The 27,657-nt window shown below is 37.5% G+C and overlaps 1 protein-coding gene across 2 annotated transcripts in view; it reads right to left on the minus strand.

Annotated features, from left to right (window-relative positions):
- Positions 1-27,657, minus strand: part of LOC105465340 (TATA-box binding protein associated factor 4b) — a 166,435-nt gene that overhangs the window by 39,999 nt on the left and 98,779 nt on the right. For both annotated transcript variants that reach the window (XM_011713758.3, XM_011713762.3), the window contains 2 exons: positions 24,902-24,958; positions 2,164-2,268 (listed from right to left, as the gene is read on the minus strand). In XM_011713758.3, the coding sequence (XP_011712060.2) occupies positions 2,164-2,268; positions 24,902-24,958 (162 nt within the window). The remainder of the gene's footprint in view (positions 1-2,163; positions 2,269-24,901; positions 24,959-27,657) is intronic.

The raw sequence follows: 27,657 nt of genomic DNA on the forward strand, positions 1-27,657 counted from the left end.
CGGGTGAATTGCTTGAGCTCAGGAGTTCGAGACCAAGATGGGCAACATGGCAAAACTCCGTCTCTACCAAAAAAAAAGAAAAAAAAATTAGCCAGGCATGGTGGTGTGTGCCTGTAGCTCAGCTACTTGGGTGGGTGAGAGGTGACATGATTGCTTGAGCCTGGAAAGTTAAGGCTGCAGTGAGCCAAGATTGTGCCACTCCATCATGGGTGACAGAACAAGACCTATCTCTACATACATACATACATACATACATACATACATACATACATAAAAAAAATAATTGATGGTCGCTGGAGCAGGGTAGTGCTATATATAACAGTATAAGCACAGATAAGAAATACTTGAAGAATAAGTTGAATAGTATGAGAGAGATTGGTCAAGCTACAGTCAACCATTTCAGATATAAAGAAAATTACTTTAAAATAGAGGCAGTAAGACACAGTTCTACTATGTTATATAATTTACAAAGTCCTTTTTTAACTTTCACAACCATATGAGGGTTCATTATACTGCTTTCTCTACCTTTGTATATATTTGAATTTTTTCCCATAGAGTTTTTCCTAATGTTCATACCCTTTAAGTCAGGAATTCCATTTCTATGAATTTTGCCTGTACTTACATTGTACAAGCACACAACAATGTAAGTACAAAAATGTTATCTGAGGCAATAAAGGCAAAAACCTGGAAACAACCTAAATGTCCACTGGAGGGTTGGTTGAATAAATTATGGTTTAAATACAGTAATGTCATACACCCTTAAGAAGTATGGAAGTAAATTACATGAGGTAGACTGTGGAAAGGGGGAAAATATTAAGGGCATAATAATAGGTACAGTTTGATCACATTTAACTAAAAACAAAACCACACATGTAGATTTGTGAATGCATGTCATATATGTGCCCATATTCATAACAAATTCCTGGAAGGATATGCAAAAAGCTTAACAGTGGTTACATCCGGTGAGGCAGGAGAGGGGGAGAATATTTCACGTTACATTTAAAATGAAAAAGAACTAGAATTTTAAAATCTGTCATCTATTAAGGTGAGTGGCGTTCATTTAGAAACTACCAATGTTCAGGATCAACATTGGTAGGAAGTTTGCCTCAAAGAAGATTTAAATTCTATAGAGAAGTATAAGATGAGCTATGGCTCTTTTATTGCTGACCTTATCTCAGAGCCCTTAGTATACCTCTATCTCAGCCCTAATGATTGCTCCTAAAGCCAAAAGGCTAATATTATCTTTTTTTTTTTTTTTTTTTTTTGAGATGGAGTCTCACTCTGTTGCCCAGGCTGGAGTGCAGTGGCGCAATCTCGGCTCATTGCAAGCTCCGCCTCCTGGGTTCACACCATTCTCCTGCCTCAGCCTCCTGAGTAGCTCGGACCACAGATGCCCGCCACCACGCCCGGCTAATTTTTTATGTTTTTAGTAGAGACGGGGATTCACTGTGTTAGCCAGGATGGTCTCGATCTCCTGACCTCATGATCCGCCCCGCCTTGGCCTCCCAAAGTGCTGGGATTACAGGCATCAGCCACCACGCCCGTCCCTCATATTATCTTAAATAATTACTCTGAAGATGTAAGTAAGATCCTTTCTTGGTGTTAACCAAATAATTAAGGTTATTTATTGAATAGACATGGGCCTATTCTATGGGGAATACAAAAGACTAATATTATAGTCCTTGCTCAAAAAGTTTATAATCTAACAGAAGAGAAAATGTTCATACAAGGAAACAATTAATGCCATGCAAACACATGTACTCAGAAAAAGAGAAGCTGGTATGGGAATGAAGAGTCAGGGTTTATGGAAGAAATAAGGGGGCAGATTCAGTCTCACAAGATTAGCCAGATTTAGACAGAGGGAACATGATTGCATAAAAACACTAGAAACAATGTACAGAAATAAAAAAAATTAAATACTGGAAGACTCAATATGACTGGAGATGGGGGAAGAAAAAGTATGAAATAAGTAACAAGTTCAAGGTTATACACATCTTTAAAACCTGGCAAAAATTAAGATTTTATAAAATTGGAAAAGATGAATTTTAAGAAGTGTCTGGCAGCAACAACGTGCATAACAGGGTAAACTATTTTTAAGTCTTTGCTTCTTTTTGGCTTGCTTTCTTGACATTAAAAATAAAATAATGAACATTATTTCAATACCTCAATTCCAGATTCTAGTGGTCTCTTCTTCCTTGGTCCAATAGCTGCAAGAGCTGTGAGATTAGCATCTCTATGCTGTATCTGTGCAAGTTCCAATTGCTGTAACTAGAAGACAGAAGAAAAAAAAATCAATGTTTATACACATTCATGCTCAGAGGGAAAAAGAAACTGATTACTAAGCCTATTTCTGCATTCACCAAATAAAGTTACAATATAAAATAAACATTAGATTCCCATAACAGCCAAGGGCACATTTTCTGATTCTTTTACTCCAACAAACTCTTTAGTTCTTAATCTCTATATGGAAGAGGCAGACCTCAGGTAAAGGAGAAGTACAGAAAAGAAGAAAGGCATCTAAAGCTTAATTTCTCCCAGTATAACCACAGATGAGAAATGCCTGAAGAGTAAGTTGAACAGTAAGAGAGAGATTGGTCAAACTATAGTCAACTATTTCAGACTAAATTTACTTTACTTTAAAATAAAGACAGTTTTTGTACATTATAGCACATAGTTCTACTATGCTATATAATTTACAAGGCACTTTCTTAACTCTCACAATCATATTGAAAGGTGATTACTATAATATAAAAATTATACATCATCCTATTTTTATTAATGGAGACAGTAAGGCTCTAAGAGGTTAGTGCAACTTCATAAAAGGCACCACACAAGTAGTAAGTGGTGGAAACAGCACGTGGAGCAAAATGCTCTCATTAAAAACCTCTTTAGTACATCACACTTTCTCATTTGCAAACAAAAGTCTTCAATTTACTCTATAATCTTCATGGCAAAATTCTAAAGTGATTTAGTACTGTTTTGTTGTACACCTTTCGTCATACTTAATCAAGAATGCCCAACTCTATAGGGTATAATGTTTTCGTATGTGGGTAAAACTATACAGGGGTGTGCATGAAAGATGTCCCATTAAAAGGCAGAAACTGCATTATTTCATTGAGGCAACTGAGTGTCAAATTAGGTATTCTATTTAAAAAATAATAATAATAATAATAATAACACCAAGGTGAGAAAGTCAAAATAGAACACCACTAGATAAATCCCTAAGCTTTTTCAGAAGAGAGGAATAATGTTCAGTTCCCATCAAAATGTTATTATTAATACTATGGAGGGAAAAGAGGAAAGAATCTGGGGCCGGCTGACAGTCACATATTCAAACAAGATCAAGACAGTCAACTGAAAGTAACCTGTTGAGAAACCCTATACATATATTGAGAATATTCTTTCAAAAGAGTACTAACCAAAATTTTTTAGCACGTGTTTAAAAATAGAGCAGGTTGAAAACAAAAAGTAGTTTGTGGTGAAATGGTCAGTCTTAAGGAGATGCCAAGTACATAAATTCCACTTTAAGATTACTTCAAATTGTTTTAATATTAGGGGAAAGAATGAATAACTGAAAAAGTAACTGAATCTTTAGTAAAGCAGAAAATAATTGCTACGTTCTGAACGTCTGTATCCCTTCAAACTTCTAATGTTGAAATCCTAACACCCAGGGTGACTGCTATTAAGAGATGGGGCCTCTGGAAGGTGATTAAATTATGAGGGTGGAGACTTAGCATCCTTATAAAAGAGACTTAAGAGAAACCCCTCGCCCCTTCCACCAGGTGAGAACATAGTCAAGTAAAAGTAGGCTCTAACCAGACACCGAATCTGCTGGCACCTTGATCTTGGACTTCCTAGCCTCTAGAACTGTGAGAAACAAAATTCTGTTGTTTATAAGCTACCCAGTCTAAGATATTTCATTATAACAGCCCGAATGAACTAAGACAACCATTAATCAATTGGCCCTGTATTTATAACAAGCTTTCTCAAAACCAATGTATCTTGGCAAGCACAAAAGAGTAAAACCAGGTACTTTTAACCAGAAAAGGAGGAAGTTCCGAGCATTAATGCAAAACTGGCATTTATCGAGAATAAAGACTACAATAGTAACCTCAGTTCAATAAAAATAGCCATTGAGTTAGAGGCTTGCCTGTGGAAACAGGATTGCAAATGATATGATTATGTATCCAGAAAACCCTAAGTTATCTATATATAAAAAAATCCTCCTAAGACTGATAAGTGAGTTTAGCAATATTACAAGATGCAAGGTTGACACATGCAATAAGTAAGTTCTAAACACCATTAAGGTACAATTGGAAACTTAAATTTTTAAATGTCATTTATAATTGCTCTCTCCCAAATGAAATACTGAGATATAAATCTAACACATACAGGTATTTCTACGCTATAAATCACGAAATGCCTATGAAAGAAATAATAAATAAATAAATAAATAAATAAATAAATAAATAAATAGAGAGACATGCGGTGTCCAGGCTTGTAAGACTCAACAAAGATTTCAATTCTCTCCAAATTTATCCACAGACTTAACACAATTCTAATAAAATTTTGTTGTAGATATGGATAAGTTGATTCTAAAGTTTATATGGAAAGAAAAACGAACTAGAATAGCTAAAATCATTTTTTTAAGAAGGACAAAATTGGAAGAATAACCCCATGCAATTTTAAGACTTCTTGTAAGGCTACAGTAATCAAAATAATGTAATACTGGCAAAGGGACAGACAAATAGGTTAACAGAACAAAACAGAGAATCCACAAATAAGATGTATATAAATATGGCCAATTGATTTTTAGCCAGGTGGGAAAGGAATGCAGTTGAGAAATGACAAAAATTCTCTCCTTGACTAAACTTCTGAATCCTCTTTTAAACTAGGCCTGAACCTTGGCCTAAAAAACATTAACACAGTTTCTAACAGCTCAAGGCCACCATTGTAGGATGGCCTTAACTTCCTTACAGAGCCTAACTGAAAAAACTCAAGATTGCCAGAAGAATTTACTATTTGTTCCATCCAACATCTGACGATAAGGCCCCATCTTCCAGCCTCTATGGAAAGGCAGCAGCTGATTAAAGTCTATTCTTACCACTTTAGTGTCTGGCATAGTCTTTTACACAGAAGTTGTGGGGCTGGGCGCTGCGGCTCATGCCTGTAATCCCAATATTTTGAGAGTTCAAGGTGAGCGGATCACTTGAGGTCAGGAGTTCGACACCAGCCTGGCCAACATGGTTAAAACCCCGTCTCTACTAAAAATACAAAAAGTAGCTGGGCATGGTGGGCACGCCTGTAATCCCAGCTACTTGGGAGGCTGAGGCAGGAGAATTGCTTGAACCCAAGAAGTGGAGGCTGTAGTCAGACGAGATCGTGCCAGTGCACTCCAACTTGGGCAACAGAGTCCGACTCCATCTCAAACAAACATCAAATGTTGTTGGAACAATTGAATATTCACGTGCAAAAAAAATTTTTAAAAATCAGTCTGGATCCAAACCTCACACCTCATACAAAAAAATAACTTAAAATACAAATGTAAAACTATAAAAGTGTACAGGAAAAAACCATAGGAGAACATGACTTGGGGTCCAGCAAAGAGTCCTTGAACATGACACCCAATGTGTATCTATAAGAGAAAAAACTGGCAAATTGGACTGCATCAAAATTTAAAACTTTTGCTCTATGGAAAACACACTTAAAAGAATTAAAGGACAAGCTACTTTATTTCCATGTCTCCAATCTATTTGTCTTTCCTGCCTCGTTGTACTGATAAGGACTTAAACTATAATGCTGAATAGTAGTGGTAAAAGCAAGTATCTTTGCCTTTTTCCTAATCACTGGAAGAAAGCATTCAGTCACCATTAAGAACGGTATTAGCAGGGTTTTTAAAGCTATCCTTTATCAGCCTGAGGAAACCTCTTCCTTTTTAAAATTTCTTACTTTAATAGAGACAGGAATCTCGCTATGTTGCCCAGGCTGGTCTTGAACTCCCAGTCTCAAGCTATCCACCGGCCTTGGCCTCCCAAAGTGCCGGGATTACAGGCATGAGCCATCATGTCCAGCCAAGGAAGTCTCTTCTATTCTTAGATTCCCGAGAGTTTTCAGTCATTAATGGATTTTAAATTTTATCAAACATATTTCTAAATTAATTGATAGGATCACATGGTGTTTCTTAGACTATTAATATGATAGATTATATTGACTGATTTTCAAATATTAAAGCAGCTTTTCATTTCTGGAATATAATATACATAGTCATGGTATATTATTCTTTTATATGTCAAATATCAATACATTCTTTTTATATCAAATCTAAACTAGATGTGATTTGCTAACATTTTGTTTGGGATGTTTATATCTATGTTCATAAGAGATATTAGCCTGCAGTTTTCTTGTTTTGTAACATCTTTGTGGGTTTAACTGTTAGGGCAACAATGACCTCATAAAATGAACTGGAAGTGTTTCTGTCTCTTCCATTTTCTGGAAGAGGCTGTGTAGAAGCGGTATTAATTCTTCTGTAAATGTTTGGTAGAATTTACTAAAAAACTGTGCCGGTATCTCTCTTAGAAGGTTTTAATTACAAATTCAATTTGTTTAATAATTACAGAACTAAAAAAATAAAAAAGATTACAGAACCATATCATCTTGGCTAAGTTTTGATAGTTTGTGCTTTTCGAGGTATTGGTCATTTAATCTATCTAAGTTGCCAAACTTCTGCAAAGTTATGTGCTATATTTGCTTTTGGGGAGAGGGGTGCGGCGGGGGGACAGGGTCTCACTCTGTTGTCTAGGCTGGAGTGCAGTGATGCGATCTCATCTTACTGCAACCTTTACCTCCTGGGCTTATGGGATCTCAACTCTGGAGGATGGGAGTTGCAGTGAGCTGACATCTCACCACTGCATTACAGCCTGGGCAACAGAGCAATATTAGAGATTTCTCTTCTTTGTTTTTTCCTTTCTCAGTCTTACGAAAAGTTATCAATATTGTTGATCGAAGAAGCAGTTTTTGGGAACTTTTTTCTAAAGTCATTGATGAGTACTCAAAGATATGTGCTTCCTTCTGCTTGGTTTGGGTCTATATTGCTCTTCCTATTCCAGTTTCTCAAGGAAGTTTAAATTATTGATTTGAGGTCTTTCTTCTTTTCTAATGTAAGCATTTTCTCGCATCTTGTTACTTTAGCTTACCTATATCATTACCTGTGATTTGAGTTGCTTAAAGTTCCATTACAGATTTTTAATCCACCCTGAGAGTCTCTATCTTTTAATTGGTATATTTGAATCATTTACACTTCATGTAACAATTAATTATTAGATTTAGGTCTATCATTTTGTTTTCTGTATGTGCCCTGTTTCTCATTTCTCTGTTTCCCTTTTTCTATTTGGAATTATTTCAAACTTTTTAACATTTTATCTACTGTATTTTATATTAACTCTAAGTGTTTTATATCAATTTTAGTGGTGGCTCTAGGGATTACAATATACATATTTAAATTTTCAGTCTGCTCAGCATCAATATTTTACCACTTCAAGTGGAATATAAAAGCCTTGGCCATATATATGGCTCTTTATCCTCCATATTTTGCTGTAGTTGTCTTATATATTACATGTACATACATTGAAAATCTCTGGTGTTAATTTTTCTAATCCATGCATATGGTGAATCTCAATTTATCTTTAATGAATTTCACCAATCATCATTTTTTACATCAATCATATATATTTCATTAAACCTTTATTTGCATATGTTAGATTTATGATCCTTTAATATCTTATTTATTTTGTTTGTTGCTGGTGTTTAAAACTATAGCTGATTACTGAATATTAATTTAATTTTTACTAAGTCTGACACATAATTGTACATATTTATGGGTACTTAGTGATATTGCAATAAATATACAGTGATCAGATGAGGGTAATTAGTATATCCGTCACCTCAAATATTTATATTTTTATGTTAAGAACATTTATTAGCCTCCTTGTAGCTACTTGAAACTATGTATTATTAACTATAGTCATCCTACAGTGCTGTAGAACTTATTTCTCCTATCTAGCTGTAATTTTGTAGCCTTTAACAAATCTTTCCTTATCCCCTTTTCCATCCTCTACTATTCTCTGTTCTCCTTTTTACTTCTATGAGACCAACTTTTAATTTTCACATATCAGCGAAAACATACAGTGTTTAATTTTTCCTGGAATACTTAACATATGTCCTCCAGGTTCCATCCATGTTGTCATAAATGACAAGATATCATTCTTTTTTATAGCTGAATAGTATTCTACTGTGTATATATGGCACATTTTCTTTATCCATTCATCTGGTGTTGAGCACCTGGGTTGATTCTATATATTGGCAATTATTAATACGTATAGTGCTGAAATGAACATGGGAGTACAGATGTCTCTGTGACATACTGATTTCTTTTCCTTTCTCAGTACTGGGATTGCTGGATCATACGGTAGTTCTATTTGTAGTTTTAAGAGGAACCTCCATGCCATTCTCCACAGTGGCTATACTAGTTTACATTCTCACCGAATTCCCTTTTCCCTGGATCCTCGATAGCATTTCTCATTTTTTGTCTTTTTGGTAACAGCCATCTTCACTGGGGTCGAATGATATCTAGTTGTGGTTTTAATTTTCATTTCTCTGATGATTAGTGGCATAGAACATTTCTTCCTATACCTGTTGGCTGTTTGCATGTCTTCTTCTGAGAAATGTCTATTCTGATCATTTGCTCATTTGTTTGTTTTTAATTTTTTTTTTTCTAGAGACAGGGTCTCACTCTATTACCCAGGATAGAATGTAGTACCATGATCATGGCTCACAGCAGCCTCAACCTCCTAGGCTCAAGTGATCACACTACTTACGCCTTCCAAGTAGCTAGGACAACAGGCCTATGCCACCATACATGGCTAACCTTCAGTTTTAAATTTTCTGTAGAGATGGGGTCTCACTAGGTTGCCCAGGCTGATCTCAAACTCCTGGCTCCAAGTGATCCTCCTACCTCTTCCTTCCGAAGTGTTGAGAGTACAGGCATAATCCATTGCACCTGGCTCATTTGCCAATCTGTTAATCAGACTGATTTTTTTTGCTGTTGAGATGCTTGAGTTCTTTGTATATTCTGGATATTAATCCACTATCAGATAAATAGTTTGTAAATATTTCTCCCCATTCTGTAGTCTATTTTTTTTACTCTGTGGATTGTTTCCTTTGCTATGCAAAAGTTTTTCATTTAACATAATCCATTTTTGCTTTTGTTACATGCACTTTTGAGGTCTTAGTCATAAAATATTTTCCTGACATAAAATATGTCCTGAAGCATTTCCTCTGTTTTCTTCTAGTAGCTTTATAGTTTCAGGTTTTACACTTAGATCTTTGAACCATTTTGACTTGATTTTTTAATAGGGTAAGAGGCGGAGGTCTACATTTACTCTTCTGCATATGGATATCCGTTTTCCCAGCACCATATTTTTGAGGAGAACATGCTTTCCCCAGTGTATGTTCCTGGCACCTTTGTCAAAAATATGTTGGCTGTAGACACCTTGATTAACTTTTGGATTCCCTATTCTGTTCCATTGGTCTATGTTTATGTTTTTGTTTTTAAGCCAGTCGCATGCTATTTTGGTGGCTACAGTTTTGCAGTATATTTTGAAGTCTGGTAGTGTCATGCCTCCAGCTTTGTTCTTTTTGCTCATGATGGCTTTGGCTATTTGAGGTCTTTTGCAGTTCCATATGAATTTTCAAATTTATTTTTCCTATTTCTGTGAAGAATGCCCTTGGTATTTTGATAGAGATTGCACTGAATCTGTTGATTGCCTTGGGTAGTATGGTCGTTTTAACAATATTAATTTGGCCGGGCACAGTGGCTCACGCCTGTAATCCCAGCACTTTGGGAGGCCGAGGCAGGTGGATCACAAGGTCAGGAGATCAAGACCATCCTGGCTAACACAGTGAAACCCTGTCTCTACTAAAAATACAAAAAATTAGCTGGGCATGGTGCCTGTAGTCCCAGCTACTCGGGAGGCTGAGGCAGGAGAATGGCGTGAACCCGGGAGACGGAGCTTGCAGTGAGCCGAGATCACGCCACTGCACTCCAGCCTGGATGACAAAGCGAGACTCATCTCAAAAAAAAAAAAAAAAGAAAAGAAAAAGAAAAAGAAAAAGAAAAAAACAGTATTAATTCTTCTGATCCATGAGCATGAGATGTTTGTACATTTGCTTGTATCTTCTTCAGTTTCTTTCATTAGTGCTTTATAATTTTCCTTGCAGAGTTCTTTCATCTCCTGGGTTAAATTATTTCAAGGTGGTTTTGTTTGTTTGTTTGGCAGGGATTGCCTTCTTGATTTTGTTTTTTCAGCTAGTTCATTGTGTAAGGAACACTACTGATTTTTTTTTTTTTTAAACAAAGAGCTGTATGTATTTATTGCATTGGTAGTCAATAAGAATCCTTTGAGATGGCAACAATAGACACTGGGGACTTTTGGAATGGGAAAGAAGGAACAGAGGAAAAAGTGTTGAAAAACTAACTACTGGGTACTATTCTCACTACGCGGGAGCTGGGATCAATAGTACCCCAAACTTCAGCATCATGCAATATAATCATGTTACAAACCTGTAAAAATCCTTTGTTATTGAACAGTTTTGATCCTTGGGTCAAGGTCTTAGCATGCACATTGTTTATCTGGTTAACTCAAAGACATATATATATAGGTGCCTAGAGTTTTGAGGCCTGGAAGAAGCCACTGCCACATATATTACAGTTACGGGGTTTCTCTTTAGTATGGCCGCTCTGAGGTAGATTAATGCTTAAACAAATGATAAAGGATTTGCCACACTCATTACATTTGGAAGCTTTCTCTCAAGTGTAAGTTCTCTGATGCTGTGCATGGTGTAAATTTCGACTGAAGATCTTGCCACATTCATTGCAGTTGTAAGGTTTCTCTTCAGTATGGATTATCTGATGTCTGCTGAAGTTTGGTTGCCCAGACAAGGACTTATCACTTTCATTATATTTGTATGGTTTTTCTCCCCTATGGATTACCTGATATTTAGTAATGCTTGAACGCTCACTAAAGGCACTGACACACTTATTACATTTGTAAGGTGTCTCTCCAGTATGGATGGACTAATATCTAGTGAGGTATGACTACAGTAGACAAAATTTCCCACAGCCACATTTGTAAGGTTTATCTCCAGATGGATTACATGATGTTTAGTATGGCTTGCACACTCAGTAAAGACTTTTCCACAGTTATTACATCTGTAAGGCTTCTCTCCAGTATGACTTCTCAGATGCCTTTCAAATATATGACATAACTAGAGACCTTGTTACATTCATTCCATTCATAAGGTTTCTCTCCAGTATGAATTACCTGATGGTTAGTAAGGCCTGGAAATTTCTCCCTTCACTCATTGGTTGTCCAGGAGACTGTTGCTTAATTGTACAGTTTTGAATATTCCTCTTATTTCTACTTTTATTCCATAGTGGTCAGGTAAGATACTTAGGATATGATTTTGACATTTTAAAATGTTTGAGGCTTGTTTTGTGTCCTAACATATGGTCAATACTGGAGAATATTCCATGTACTTCTGGAAAGAATATGTATTCTGCAGCTGTTGGGTGAAATGTTCCATAAATGCCTGCTAAGTCCAGTTGGTCTATGGTACAGTTTAAATCCAATGTTTCTTCGTTGATTTTCTGTCTACATGATCTGTCCAATGCTAAGAATGGAATGTTGAAGTCTCCAACTATTATTGTATTGGGGTCCATCTTTCCCTTTAGATCTAATAATATTTACTTTATATATCTCAGTGGTCCAGTGTGGGATACACATATGTATTCACAATTGTTATATGTTCTTGCCAAATTAATCCCTTATTGTATAATGTCTTTCTTTGTCTCTTTACCATTTTGACTTTAAGTCTGTTTTGTCTCATGTAAGTATAGCTACTCCTGCTAGCTTTTCTTTTCTGTTTGTGGAAATGTCTTTTTCTGTTCTTCACTTTCAGTCTATGTATGACTTTACAGCTGAAGTGAATTTATCGTCGGCACCTTACAGTTGAGTCTTGTTTATTTAACCATTTGACTAGTCTGTATCTTTTAAACGGGGAACTTAATCTGTTTACACACAGGATTATTACTGATAGGTGCAGACTTATTGCTGTCATTTTATTGATTGTTTTCTGGTTGTTTTGTATATCCATTGTTCCTTTCTTCATCTTTTAGTGTTTATTTGTGTAGGTGGATCTTTTTCTGTAGTGATAAGGTTTGATTCCTCTCTCTTTCTCTTTTCTGTATTGGTTCTACCAGTGAGTTTTATAGCTTCACATGCTTTCATGATGGTGGTTGTCATTTCTTCACTTTCAAATGTAAAACTCCTGAGTATCTCTTGTCGGGCTGGTCTAATGGTGATGAATTCCCTTATTTTTTGATTATCTGTGAGACATTTTATTTCTCCTTCATTTCTGAAGGATAGTTTTGCTGGGTATAATATTCTTGGCTGGGCCAGGCGTGATGGCACATGCCTGTAATCCCAGCACTTTGGGAGGCAGAGGCGGGCAGATCACAAGGTCAGGAGATAGAGACCATCCTGGCTAACACGGTGAAACCCCATCTCTACTGAAAATACAAAAAATTAGCCGGGCATGGTAGTGGGCACCTCTAGTCCCAGCTACTTGGGAGGCTGAGGCAGGAGAACGGCATGAACCTGGGAGGCGGAGGTTGCAGTGAGCTGAGATTATGCCACTGCACTTCAGCCTGGGCGACAGAGCGAGACTCCATCTCAAAAAAAACCAAAAAGTATATATATAAAGTTATATATAAAATATATATATATACACACACACACACACACATATATATATTCTTGGTTGGCAGTTTTTTAAAATTTTCCCTTTCAGTACTTTGAATATAGTATCCCATTCTCTCCTAGCCTGTATAGTTTCTGCTGAGAAATCTACTGTTAATCTGATAAGAGTACCTTTATTTGTGAATAGACATTTTTCCTTTACTGCTTTTAGAATTGACTTTGACTTGACAATTTGACTATAATGCACCTAGGAGAGGACTTGTTTGGGATGAATCCACCTGGGGTTCTTCCAGCTTCCTGAACCTGGATGTCTCTCTCCAAATACTTGAGAAATTTTCAGCTATTATTTCATTAAATATGTTTTCTACATCTTTTCACTTCTTTTCTCCTTCCGGAATGCCCATAATGTGAATATTTGTTTGCTTCATGGTGTCCCATAAATCCTGTAGCTTTCTTCTTCTTTTCTTTTCTTTTGTTTTTGGTTTTTTTTTTTTTTTTTTTTTTTTTGGTCTGCCTGTGTAGATTCAATCTCTTCAAGTTCGAAAATTCTTTTTTCTGCTTGGTGTAGTGTATTGTTGAAGGTCTCAACTGTATTTTTTATTTCATTCATTGAATTCTACAGCTGTAGGATTTCTGTTTGGTTCTCTATTATGATATCTATCTTGTTATTAAATTTCTCATTCACTTAGCTGGAGCATGGTGGCACATGCTTCTAGTCTCAGATACTCAGGAAGCTGAGGTGGGAGGATGGCTTGAGCCCAAAACTTCAAAGTTACAGTAAGCTATGCTCAAAACACTGCACTCCAGCCTGCGTAAATAAAACCTTGTCTCTAAAAAAGACACAAATAAAAATAAAATTTTCTCTATTCAAATTGTGAATCGTTTTCCTGATTTCACTGAATATTCATCAGTATTCTGTATCTCACAGAGTTTACTTAAGATTATTATTCTGAATTCTTTTTCTAGCATTTTATATACTTCCCTATGATTAGCCTCTGTTGTTGGAAAATTATTGTGTTCCTTTTCATGGATATTTATCTGTGGTTTTTCACGTTTGATGTATCCCTACACTGATTTCCATTCATATGGTAGAAAAGTCGCCTCTTCCAATTTTATAGAGTAGGTTTCACAGAGAAAGACTTACTCGTATGAATGGGTGTTGGGGTGTCAGTTTGTTGAGTTCTAGGTAGACACAGTAGTGTAGTTTCTTCGGCTGTAATCCATACTAGTGACATATGCAAATGTCTCAGTGGCCTGGGCTGAGTTTGTGGTGGAGGTGGTGCAGTTTTGCTGGGTGTGGGCTCACTGGGCTGTTTCTCAGGTCAGAGGCATATACATACAAATGGTGGGTCCACCAACTTGGTGCTTGGATTTGGGCTACAGGGCTCTTATTCTGGGCAGGAGGACATACACATGGTTGCTCAGCTGGCCTGAGGACATGCCTGCAAGAAGCAGCCCACAGGGCTGTTACTCTTGCTGAAAACACAGGTGCACAGCTGCCTGACTGGCCTAAAGGCATGTCTGGTGAGGATGGCTCGGTCTCTCAGGCCCAAGATGTGGGCTCACGGTTGTTCAGCAGGCCTTTGAGTGTGGCTGCCAGTGGAGCAGCTTTGCAGACCCTGATTGTGGGCGCAGGGCTGTTGGGCAGACCAGATGCTTATCTGTGGACGGTAGGACACTGCAGGGCTGTTTCTCAAGCTCTGAGCACAGGAAGGTAGCTACACCACTAACATAGACGCCTGTCAGCTGCTCAGAGGCTTTGAAGGCCTCTCCCACTAAGGGGCGGGCATGCAGCAGTTTGGCCAGCTCAAGAACAGGTTCGCCTTGGGTGGGACTGCCAGACTATTCCTCTAGCTGGAAGTGAGGGCAGCATGAGTTGGCTTCTCTTCTGTGCAGGACCAGTGACAGCCAATCCTGGGCCCAGGCTCCACGCTGCTGGGGTTTTGGCACTCAGAGTCATGAGTGTGGGCTTGGTGCAATGAAGATGGAGCCCCAGTGCTGGAGAGGTGCAGTGCCTACTGACTCCTTGTGGAGGCAACACTCCATAAGTGGCCCTGTTCTCAAGATGGTGCTGTGCTGCAGCACATTGGCTCACAGTGGCTGGATGGAAGCTTGGGAGTGCTGACCTTGGTGTTCCTAATTCAGGGCAATGCGGCTGTGTGAATTCACGGTAGCTCTCCAAACTGGGTTCACGGCTTTTGAGGACTGTGGGATTCTCCTGTAGTAAGGACTGTATGTGTTTGTGGTGGCAACAGGGACTGGCTAGGTTATTCTGATTGCCTTTTCCCTGCAATGGGAAGTCTCTCTTGACTCCAGATCCAACCCAGGTGGGGAAGACAGGACTGCAGATGCTAGGTACCCTCATGCTGCCCTCCTGGATTTCCAATCATTTACAGGTGTGTCTCCATTCACCCACTGCACTCCAGCGCTCTCTGACATTCTAGTCAAATCCTATCTGTTTATTCATTGCCTCAGTCCTTTTTTGTAGAAGAGACAAGCACCAGGCATCTCTAGTCAGTCATCTCGCCAATGTCAGTCCTCAAATCTGCTTTTACTTAAACATACTTTAATTCAAAAGCAGTATAGTCTATTATGCTTTCCATTTCTGTTGTGCTTTCTTCATTCCTGAAGTTCAGTTTCCCTTTGGTATCATCTGACTTCATTGTGAATAATATCCTTAATTGTCTTATAGCAACTCTGTTGGCAGTGAATTTTCTTCCTTTTCCTTCACCAGAAAATTTCTTTATTTCACCTTCATTCCTGCAGGATATTTTCATGATATATAAGATTTTAAGTTTACAGTTCCTTTTTCTCTACTTTCTTCTGATCTCATTTTTTCCTCCCTTTTTCTTTTAAAAAAAAAAAGTTTTTCTATTTGCTTTCTAATGAGAAATCTAGTTATTGCAATTATTGTTCTTTTATTGACATGTGTCCTTTTCTTTGGTTATTTTCAAAATTTTTATTTTCTACATCTATATAGTTTTCAGAGATTGATTATGATATGAGTTGAACCTGGGTTTATTGACTGGGTTAATTGACTCTTGTCATTTCTATCCTGCTATTCAGCTCATTCAGCTGAATGTGTTTTATTTTGGTTATTGTCATTTTCAGTTCCTAAATTTCCATTTTATAACTTTATTCTTTATATTTTCTAGCCCTTTGCTAGGAGTTTCTATTTCTCCAATCATTTCAAGAGTGTTTATAATTTGCTTCTTGGAACATTTTTATAGTAGTTTAAGTGTTTGTCAGATAATTCCAACATCTATGTTATCTTGGGGCTGGTACCTGTTGATTGTCCCTTCCTATGGGAGTTGAGATATTCTTGGTTCTTCATGTCAAGTGATTTTGTATTGTATCCTGAATATTTTGAATACAGTCGTCCCTTGGTATACATGGAGGACTGATTCCAGGATGCCGAAGTACACCAAAATCCATGTATATTCAGTTCTCAGTTGGCCCTGCAGAACTTGTGTATATGAAAAGTCAGCCCCTCCACATACATGGGTTTCGCATCCTGCAAATAGTGTATTTTCCATCCACAAGTGGTTGAAAAAAATCCACATAAGTGGACTTGTACACTTCAAACCTATGTCAACTGTATTATGTTATGAAGCTCTGGGTATTCTAGATATCCTTTGGAGAATGTTAATACCTTTGTTTTAGCATGCAATCAACACAGGTTCAAGCCACAGGTTCCAATGTGACTTCTGTGGTCTGTGGCTACAACGTCAGCTCAGTTTTCAAAGCTTTCGCAATGTTATCTGGATCTGCCCTGTGCATCCCCCAGTGGTCAATCTGGGATCTGGTGGTGGTTTGTTGGTCCAGTTCTTACAGGCTTTGGTATGCTCATTAGAATAAGATCCACATACGGCAAATGTGTAGTTCAGGAGTACGTCTAGGAGTTTAACACAATCCATGGGGTTGCTTTCCTGAGCTCTTCCCTCTCTGTCATCTTCCCAGTAATTTCGGGTTCCCTGGAGCCCCTCCTGGCCAGACAGCTGGGGATTCAGCCCACTTTCCCACTCACTTCTGTGACTGTATCCAGGTCTAGAATCAAGCAGTAGGAAGAATGGGGGTAAGGGATGGAGGGTGGCAACCTCACCACCAGTTCAAATAGTATTTTGAATTCTTATCTTCTTCCCCAATCTGTTTACTATTTAACTTTCAATGTCCTCAAATAGCTGCTCCAAGCATTCTGTCCAGATTTTATAGCTGTATTCAGTGGGAGAGAAAATATGAAGTGTTTTTACTCCATCTTAACTGGAACTCTTTAAAGACTGTTTAGCCAGAATTCTGACAATTGGTTTCTGTTATATTACATACCAACTAGCCTTTGTTTAATAAAATGTAAGCTTGCTTGCTCACCAATACCAGCAACAAACACCTTGTTCCAAAGAGACCAAACAGGTTTGGGAGGTTCTCTTTTAAGAATATGCTCACTATTTCCTTTATGGGTAATGAAAAAGGCAGAAGCCTTCATTTCTCTTTTCACAGTCTCTATGATAGGAAGTAGCAGTCTCTAAAATTCAAGATAGTGCTCTAGAAGGCAACTAAGCAACAGTAATTGAAGATTATTTTATTTCTGGTGTTAAGTACTCATCTCTTCATTTATAAGTACAACTCATGTTAGTACAGCCTTTAATCAAGACCCAAAAAACATTAAGAAATTACTTTGAAGATCACACAAGTTCTCAGAGGTAAAGTTCAATAGAGGTACTTCTTGATGCTAAGCACATAATTTTCAAGAACAAAAGGAAAATTAAAAACTATTGAAAACAGAAACCAAAAGATTAAGCAGAATCAGAGGCCCTAGCTGAAGAATGAATAAACCAAGTTTCATATCAGCTGACAGGCTGGACAGGAACAGGGACACATTTAACAGGAAGAACCAAATTTATCTAGATAGTCATGACATAGACAATATGGGAAATCAAAAAATGTGTTTCTTTCTCTGCTTAAGGAAAGTGTTAGTAGCAATGAAAATAATCACATCACCGAATAGGAATGTATGAAAAAATCTAAACAAATAAGAGAAACAAAGTATATCACACCAGGTTTTGAACTCAGGATACAAAGAACTAAGAAAAATGTCTTGCTTAGATTTCACAATGAAAGTTAAGTACACACAGAGGTAACAAAACCCTAACACCAAACAGTGGAAATGTTTTAAATAGTAAAACTTTAAATTGAATTAGATACACTTTGGAAAATTTCATGGATCAAACTCTAAAATTCTTAACAAAGATTATAATTACATCTGAATCATTACTTAAAAGAACAAGTTTACCAGGGAATGTAAGGTTAAATGCTAAAATAAACAAAACAAACAGGAAAAAAAAAAAAAAAACAACTCCTAAACATTAACAGCTGAATCTTAAGTCAAGGGAACCAAAAAGCAAGTTGCAAATTTTTAAAAAATCACCATTCCACCTTAACTTCAAGGATACCACAACCGAAATACAAGATCTTTTTTAAGCCCTCAAAGACAATTATTAGCAGTCATTCCACCAAATCAAACAGTTTAGAATCTTTTTTTTTTTCTCCCAACCACTAAGGCTGGTTATTACAATACCAGGGCACTGTCCAGAACATCTGAGATTCCTGGAATTTGTTATGTAAACTCTGGTGCCTTGTTGGTCAACACTACTCATTCATCCCTACCTTCCTAGAAAAAAAAAAAAAGTATATTCCTCATAATCTCAATTAGCCACCTTCTCTCTTTAACTTAAACCAATAACATTTGATTTATAAATTGTGTAAAATATTAATGTGCTACAGTTATTCTGTATTACAAAAAATTTTTTTTCAGTTGTCACCCTTACACTCTTTTTTCTTCTCATTTTCTTTTTAGTCCTCTGGAAAGAAAGAAATAACATATTCATGGTCTATCTCAAACTTAAGTCTAAGAGCTCAATGACATCTACCTTAAATGTTCCTACAGTTAATGTTTATAAGCTACTGTTTTTTTCTTTTATGCCTCGCCTTCCCCTAAATTATGACAATCTTGTAATATAAGCAGAGCGGGAATTGTTAAATTCATTTTAAATACAAGGAAACAGAGGTAAGTTCAAAGAATTAAAGTAACTTTCCCCAAAGCAAGCTCTCGATAATGGCAGGCTGAATCTAGAATCCAAGATACTTTACTCCCAGTTCAATGCTATATTTTTTCAAATAGGCATCTTTCTACTAAGAGAGTAGTAAGTCTCTCAAAACACACAGATCCTACACATCAAAAAAAAAGTATGCATGCAATCTTTTTCTGGATCTCTGATATTTTCTTTTCCATTTAAGGTATACCAGTAAAGAAATACTACCATTAAAGTTATCTTGTAAAAATATCCATGAAGGAAACCTAGTGAGGCTTTCATGGTTCCAAGAGAACCTAATGAATGATAACTGGATGATAAATGAACTATGACAGTTCAAGAGGCCAAATCTCAGATTCCCAAATCACAGTATTTTGACCATTTAGTTAGTGGGAAAATAAAAGTGACAACTTTTAAAGACCCCCTTCTTTCTCACCCTAGATTAATGGTTCTCAGTGCAGAGCAGCAGCAGCAAAAGCAGCAACATCTGGTAATTTATTGGAAATCCCATTTTCAGGTCCTACCCTAGACCTACTACAGTATTATAAACTCTGGTTGTGGGACCTAGCAATCTGTATTTTAACAAGCTCTCCAGATAATTTTATCCATGTCAACGTTTGAGAACCACTGTCCTACACTATCAGTGCTGTGAAACCTTTCAATCTGTTTCTCTGCTGTCATACACAAGTTCTTTATAACTTGTCATTTTAAGAATGTCGTCCTCTTGCTGTATTAATTTGACTGCTAGAATGTACTTTTTGTGACAAGTTTCATTTGTCCCTGTCCAGTACTCTATGAGTTCTGGCCAAGTAGAACTTGCATGAAGTCTAAATACAAACTGATATAATTTAATAGTTTGCCTAACTATCACCTTTCATTGACTTCATATATTTTCAAATTTCATTTTAAAAATATACTGTGCTGTTCTCATGCCTAAATATTTTCTAATCAGTAATGAGCCTTATGATTCAGTATTTTATTTATTGTACAATGTTTTATGATGAATTGTACCAACAGTTTGTATAACCTATATTTTCTATAAACAAAAATCCCAAAAACTTTAGGATACAAGGCTTCTAATCTGGTCTACATTTTAGTCATTTAGTATTTATTCTTTTTCCCAGTTCCTACAGGTTACATTGTGAAGCAAATATACCATTAGGTCTTGATTTCCTTTTTCCTCCCTCACCATCTGATAACAAATCAAAGTGGAATGCTAGGAATTGGTAAAAAGAAAATAAATGAATTCTTTGTCTCACTCTGCACAGATGCATTGAACCTCACATTTCCCAAAGGAGAAAGAAGAAATTCAAAAGGAAATAAGGGTCACAAAATATACAACAATCAAATCAAAATGTTTGAACTGCAAATTCAGACAAATAGCTCTACAAAATTCTGTATGATGTGCTAAGAAAAGAAAAAAGTGAGGGCTAGATTTTAACCTAGGACACATAACACACATATCATACAAGTTTGCGGCTGCATTAAATAAAAATATGCCTGCTTGTCTGAAGTTAGAGTTTAGCAATTAGTAATCCATGTATTAAAAAAAAAATTCAGCAGGGCACAGTCGCTCACGCCTGTAATCCCAGAACTTACGGAGGCTGAGGCAGAAGGAAACTAGTGAGGCTTTCATGGTTCCAAGAGAACCTAATGAATGATAATTGGATGATAAATGAACTATGGCAGTTCAAGAGGCCAAATCTTCAGGTCACAAGATCGAGATCAGCCTAGACAACACTGGGAGACCCCGACTCTCCAAAAAATTTTAAAAATTAGCCAGGTGTGGTGGCATGTGCCTGTGGTCTCAAATACTTGGTAGGCTGAGGTAGGAGGAGCGCTTGAGCCCGGGAGGTCAAAGCTGCAGTGAGCTCAGATTGCGTCACTGCACTCCAGCCTGGGTGACAGAGTGAGACCCTTCTCAAAAACAAAAACAAAAAAAACCAACTAAAAAAACTTTCACGAAGAGATGGCAAAATGGAAGAATGCCAGTACTTATATTTTAGGAAAAGTATCTAGAAAAATCATAAAAATTTCAGAATTTGAAAGGGCTAGTATAGAAAATATAAAGTTATAATAGCGAGAAAAAGAGAAAGGATGCTTATGTTTTTTCAGGCAACAGAGAAAGGGAAAGAAGACAGTCTCTAAGTTGAAAATAAAACGTTTGAATTACAGGAATATCCACAGACATATCAGCTGGTTTTCAAATAGACAGAAAACCTGTCAGGTCAATAGGAGCACCATGCAGCAGGAACTTCTTCAATGGAATAAGACTGGGTTGGAGGCCAATCCAAAGGCAGTCTGTTTTTAAGTGCCAAATAAGAATGACAAAATCAGAAGAAGTCGATAGGAAGAATGAAAAGAAATTATTTGATACTTTTTAAAAACCTGTCCAGTTTAACACAATTTGTCCTTACATCTGGAATGCAAAGATGAAGAGCCTCTAAAACTTTACCAGAGGAAAGAAAAACTACAGGAGAAATGATCCGGGTGCAGTAGCTCATGCCTGTAATCCCAGCACTTTGGGAGGCTGAGGCAGGAGGATCACCTGAAGTCGGGAGTTCAAAACCAGCCCGACCAACATGGAGAAACCCTATCTCTACCAAAAATACAAAATTAGTCAGGCGTGGTGGCACATGCCTGTAATCTCAGCTACTCGGGAGGCTGAGGCAGGAGACTCTCTTGAACCTGGGAGGCAGAGGTTGCAGTGAGCCAAGATCGTGCCCTTGCACTCTAGCCTGGGCAACAAGAGTGAAATTCCATCTCACAAAAAAAAAAAAGAAAAAAAAAATTCTAGTTACTTTTTTCTGAAACAGAGTCTCACTCTGTCACCCAGGCTGGAGTCAGTTCAGTGGCACCATGTCAGCTCACTGCAACCTCTGCTACCCAGATTCAAGCGATTCTTATGTCTCAGACTCCCAAGTAACTGGGATTACAGGTGTGCGCCACCAAGTCCAGCTAATTTTTCGTATTTTTAGTAAAGACAGGGTTTCACCATGTTGCCCAGGCTGGTCTTGAACTCCTAAGTTCAGGTGATCCGCCCATGTCAGCCTCCCAAAGTGATAGGATTACAGGTGTAAGCCACTACACATGGCTTAAGAATTCTAGTCAGTTGAAAGCAAATATGGATAAGATTATGAATGAAGGGGATTCAGATTGTGATTTTTAATATTTATATGAGAAATATCATTGCTGAAACATTTCTCAGCATAAAAAAAACCTACAGCTTCTGTAAACAGTTCTTCGAAGTTCTGCATTTATAAGATAGCCAGTAATCTTTTTTCTATGACAAGCCTGGTAGGTAGGTTTGAAAGGGAAAACAAATCAGTTCTAAATCAAGCAAGCATAAGGCTGTTGTGCTAAAAAAAAAAAATTCATGAGTGAACAAAGAAAACTTCTCAGATAGCCAAATACCAAAAATTCATACACCAAAGCATCATAGTTTATACCAGCATGATAGTGATTAATGCATCCTAAATGCTAACCTCACAAATTACCATACAAGCAAGCACTCCAACTCTCTATTAAGATATGGTCAGCCAGGCACGGTGGCTCAATCCTGTAATTCCAGCCCTTTGGGAGGCTGAGGCAGGTAGATCACCTGAGTTCAGGAGTTTCAGACCAGCCTGGCCAACATGATGAAACCCCATCTCTACTAAAAATACAAAAATTAGCTGGATGCAGCGGTACGTGCCTCTAATCCCAGCTACTCGGGAGGCTGAGGCCAGAGAATCACCTAAACCTGGGAGGCAGAGGTTGCCTGAGCTGAGATCATGCCACTGCACTCCAGCCTGGGTGACAAAGCAAGACTCCATCTCATAAAAAAAAAAAAAAAAAAAAAAAAGGTCAATATTTATGCAATCAAACAAAATACACTATCACTGTGTATTTGATTCTGAACTAGAGCCCCTTAGAACACTCAAGTTATTAAGAACTCGAGGGGTCAGAAGGATGACAAAAATGACAATATTTGACTTTCACCAAACATTTGCAATACAGAGTGGCTCTGTTCTTGGAAGGGGGCCAATGTATTTGATTCCTTTTTTTGATCAAAGAGGATTTATGATAGGAAGCAACTAGAAAACTTTCAAAATATTTTGGAAAGAAGTTACATTGAGTTCCTTTAATCTTGCTTGGAAAAAGAAATAAATGGAGGTGCAAAGGAAGAGAAAAACACAGGTTTGCTACCACCTGTTCTCATTAAGAGAGGCATTTTTTTGGTACATTTCCTCTCACAGTTTTCTTTGAAAAATGTTGTCCACCTATTCATCCCTTAGGGAATTATTAAACAACATACTAAAATAAAACGCAAACAAAAACAAAACCATCCCATACAAAGTCGAAGGAAAAATTAATCTAAGATTCAGATGCTTATGAAGGTTTACGAAGGAGGGACAGACAGGGTAAGGTTAAAAGGGTAAGCTTTCTGTTGCATATTTTCCAAAAAGGGAATGCAATTAGAAGATAAGCATCTAGTCAGTCCTTAATTAAAACAAGGTGGGATACCCATGATTCAGAGCAACGTTAGGTTGCCCATCCCTAATATCTGCATGCCAGGTTTGCTTAAAGAGAATTATCGGTACAGTTCTCATACTAATATTTTTAGATATATTTTCCACTGGAAAGACATCAGTATGAGGAATATTTTGTTGCTGAAAATAAAATGTTTCTCCTTTCAACTTTTTAAAGCCTTCTCCCTTTCCAGCGTTCCCTGTCCCAATCCTGAAATGCCTCCACCCAGAGTTCAAGTATTTTCCTTCTCTCTGTTAATGAAAACACACCACATTGATTGTAAGAATCTTACTAGATTTCCACTTGTTTTGCCTCAATTCCTACATCAATCCAAACAATAAGGGCCTTTAAAACATTCATAAATAACCTGCTGCTGCTGGCACCTAGGAGCCAACTGCAGCAATGTTAAGCAACAACAGATTTCATAGTTCAAGAGGCACAGTTAAGGGAAAAGGTTGCTCAGAAAAATCACTCTTATTTAGCACAAAGATCCTTAAAAATTGCATGAAATCAGTGAAGTAACTATAGAAACCAATTTCTTCAGCTCCATATCACACGTCTCACACCTCAATTGTCTTTATTATCGTCTGCTGTCAGATCCTTAATCAGAAATGTGAACAGGCTTGATGATTTATTCAGGAGGGAAAAGAATCTGTAGGTCAAGTGAAAAATTTCACACACACACCCATACACACACCGCATCTTCAACCTTAGGTACTTTCATTTCATTCTGTTCTCAGCAGCTCTGGGGGCAACTCCAGTGAGATCCAATATTAAGGCTCAATTAAAATAAGCTCCAATTAGTGGAGCTTTTTTCTCTGGGGCTAGAAAAGTCAGGAAATGGATATTGGGAAATGTAAAAAGTCAGCTACTGAGAGGAGGCTGCAGACATAAATGAACTTATTTGTTGATTTCTACAGTTGCTATGCAGAGGCCTCTGGGAGTAAAAGCTTAACCAGTCTAAGCTATAAACTAAAACCCCTGCAGCTAAACATGAACTGTGTGAAACAAGGGCTCCATTCCAGAACAGAAAACTGCTGGGCCTAGAAAATTAAAAGCCAGAGGCATTTTCCATTTAAAACTAAATCCCAGTACCGCCTCCCAGCCAAAGAATTATAAGCAGTATCAGATTTACAAAACGAACAATTACCCTGGAAAAATGTAGCCTATTGTACAATCCCAGATGCTAAATCTCAAAAGTTTCTTTTTTTTTTAAATCTCACATTATATTCCTCTAAGTATACTGCTGTAGTTTACAAAGACCCATTTCGAGACAGGCCTAAGCCTTGAAAATAAATTTTAAAAAGAGAGCACATAACTCATTGACCTCATTTGAAGTACTGCCCTTGCCTTTAGCAGTTCCTGTCCTTCCCCAAGGCTTCTGCAAATGGTATGCAACAGCAAAATAAACCCTGACCTAATTGCCAGGAGAGAGCTGCCAACCTTCCCTCAAACACAAAGACAAGCATGGTAACTTGAAAGTCCTACCTCTTTGGCTTTCTGCTTTAATCTCAGCTGTTCTGGATCTTCTTTATTAGAACGACTCTATCAAAGGAAAAGAAAATTTTAGTAGAAATTACTAGTATCTAAACACCAAAGCTGCCATTAAATATTTAATAAACGACAATTTTCTCTTGTGATTGAATATCTTAGCTCCAGGGGAAAATGCCTCAATCCAGTCTAGCTGCACTCCCACCCTGGTTTCCCCCGCCCCCTCATCATCTGGGCTGGCTGCTGCAGTTCTAGCCTGGAGGAAGCTTATACTGAAAATGATGCTAACAATGTCAGTCAGGTCCAGTTGAGGCATGACGTTGTTCTTGTAGGAACACTGAAAACTAAAAAATTGGTGGTACAGATGAAGGAAAAGAAAAAAAGAAAAATTGTTGGTTTAAATGAATAAAAACAATCAATACTGGCTGATCTTCAGGTGAAGCCATTTGGGAAAACACACGGTATTTCAAGGACTACTAAAATCAAGAACCTGACTAACCTTGAACGAAATCTCTCTCTTTAAAGGTATAATTTCTAAAATTGTAAGTAGAAAATACATCTCAGTAATTTAATTAAAATATCTTATCATCTTTGGGTCCTCTATAGCACTTAATAGAATGCTGTGCACCATGTTCAATAATTGTTTATTGGATGTCGCCTTCCATAGTACAGGACTGGCATAAAAAGAGAGTTGCTTTCTATATATCAAGCTATGATGGAACAAAGGGTAAGGAACTTTATTTCTGACACCATGAACATCAGTCTACTGGAAAACATGTTTAGGATATGCATATTCTTTTTTCTCATCATGACAAAGTTATTTACTGCTTATAAATCTGAATATTTGTTCCATAAAATGCAACCTTAGCTAACTAACCTATTAACTAGATAGCTAACTAAATAAAAGCTAAAAGTATTTTCATATTTACTAAGTTTACCTGATACATTTATTGATTTACCAGAACCTTTGGTTAAAGGAAAATATAAGAGACAATCTTTAATTTGAGTGCCTACTAATTTCAAAAATCTTAAATATCTACACAAAATTCAACCCAAAGCTGGTAAAATTTTTCTTCATTTTAGTTCCCAATCTACTAAGAAAATTTCATTTCAAGCCAACGATAAACCCTTTTATTATTCTAGTTATAGTCTCACCAGAGAATGAGTCTGTGTATATATGTATTTATATTAAAATATGCATTATGTATATACACATATGTGGGTGTGTATATAATATTTTGCCCCAACATAAAATGGGCACATTTCGGTATCAAGCCTTTGTCAGTCATCCAGTATTTATACTGGTCATCCATAGTACAGATTCTACTCTGTGTGCCACTGTTCTAGCCCTTGGAGACAGATGATAAAGGAACTGTAGTAACTCAAGTAACTTACATTTTAAGAAGAGAAAAATAAATAATTTTATAAAAATGAAACACATTATGATATGCAAAATATTAGTGATGGGCAAAAATACAAAACAAATAATTGCTGAACTGTTAAGTGCTGTAAAGGAAATTAAATAGGCCAGAGGCAGTGGCTCACATCTGTAATCCCAGTACTTTGGGAGGCCAAGGTGGGAGAACTGTTTGAGCTCAAGTTCAAGACCAGCCTGTGTAATGCAGCAAGACCCCATTTCTACTAAAAATTAAAAAAATTAGCCAGGCGTAGTGACTCGTGCCTACAGTCCCAGCTACTCGGCAGGCTGAGGTGGGTGGGTAGACTGCTTGAGCCTGGGAGATCAAGGCCTGCAGAGAACTATTATCATGCCACTGCATTCCAGCCTGGGCAACTGAATGAGACCCTGTTTCAAAATAAAATAAATTTAATTTGGGCATGGTGGCATGCATCTGTAGTCCCAGCTACTTGGGAGGCTGAGACCCAAGAATCGTTTGAACCCAGGAGGCAGAGGTTGCAGTGAGCTGAGATGGGGCCATTGCACTCCAGCCTGGGTAACAGAGCGAGACCCTATCTCCAAAAAAAAAAAAGATAATAATAATAACAATTTAAAAATAAAATATATATAATTTAAAAATCAAATTAAAAACAAAAATAAAGAAAATAGGATAATGTGATGGAAAGAGAAGTGTGGTGTGTACTTCTTTAGCTAGGATGGTAAGGAAGACATCTATGAGAAGTGATATTTGAGTAGAGACCTAAATGACAAAAAAGATGTAGTCATGCAAAGATCTGGAGGAAAACATTCCAAGCAGAAGGGACAGTAATTGCTAAAGCCTTAAAATGAGAACATACTCGAGGAAAGAAAGATGGCCCATGTGGTTGAAGCATAGAAAAAAGTTGAAAGAGAAAGGCTGGAGATCATGTGTTGCCTTGTAGGCCATGATAAGGAATTGGGGGTTTAATTCTAGCTATAAAAACAATCCACTGGGCTGGGCACGGTGGCTCACGCCTGTAATCCCAGCACTTTGGGAGGCTGAGGCAGGCAGATCACCAAAGGTCAGGAGTTCGAGACCACCCTGGCCAACATGGTGAAACCCCGTCTCTACTAAAAATACAAAAAGTAGCCAGGCATGGTGGCAGGTGCCTGTAATCCCAGCTACTCGGGAAGCTGAGGCAGGAGAAATGCTTGAACTCGGGAGGCGGAGGTAGGAGTGAGCCAAGACCACGCCATTGCACTCTAGCCTGGGCTGGGCAACAACAGCAAAACTCCATCTCGAAAACAACAACAACAACAAAAATCCACTGGCGTGTTAGGAGCACAGGGGTGAGATGCCACTGATGTAACACTTTAA

Source organism: Macaca nemestrina, chromosome 19, assembly GCF_043159975.1.
Source record: "Macaca nemestrina isolate mMacNem1 chromosome 19, mMacNem.hap1, whole genome shotgun sequence".
In the NCBI taxonomy this organism is placed as follows: Eukaryota; Metazoa; Chordata; class Mammalia; order Primates; family Cercopithecidae; genus Macaca; species Macaca nemestrina.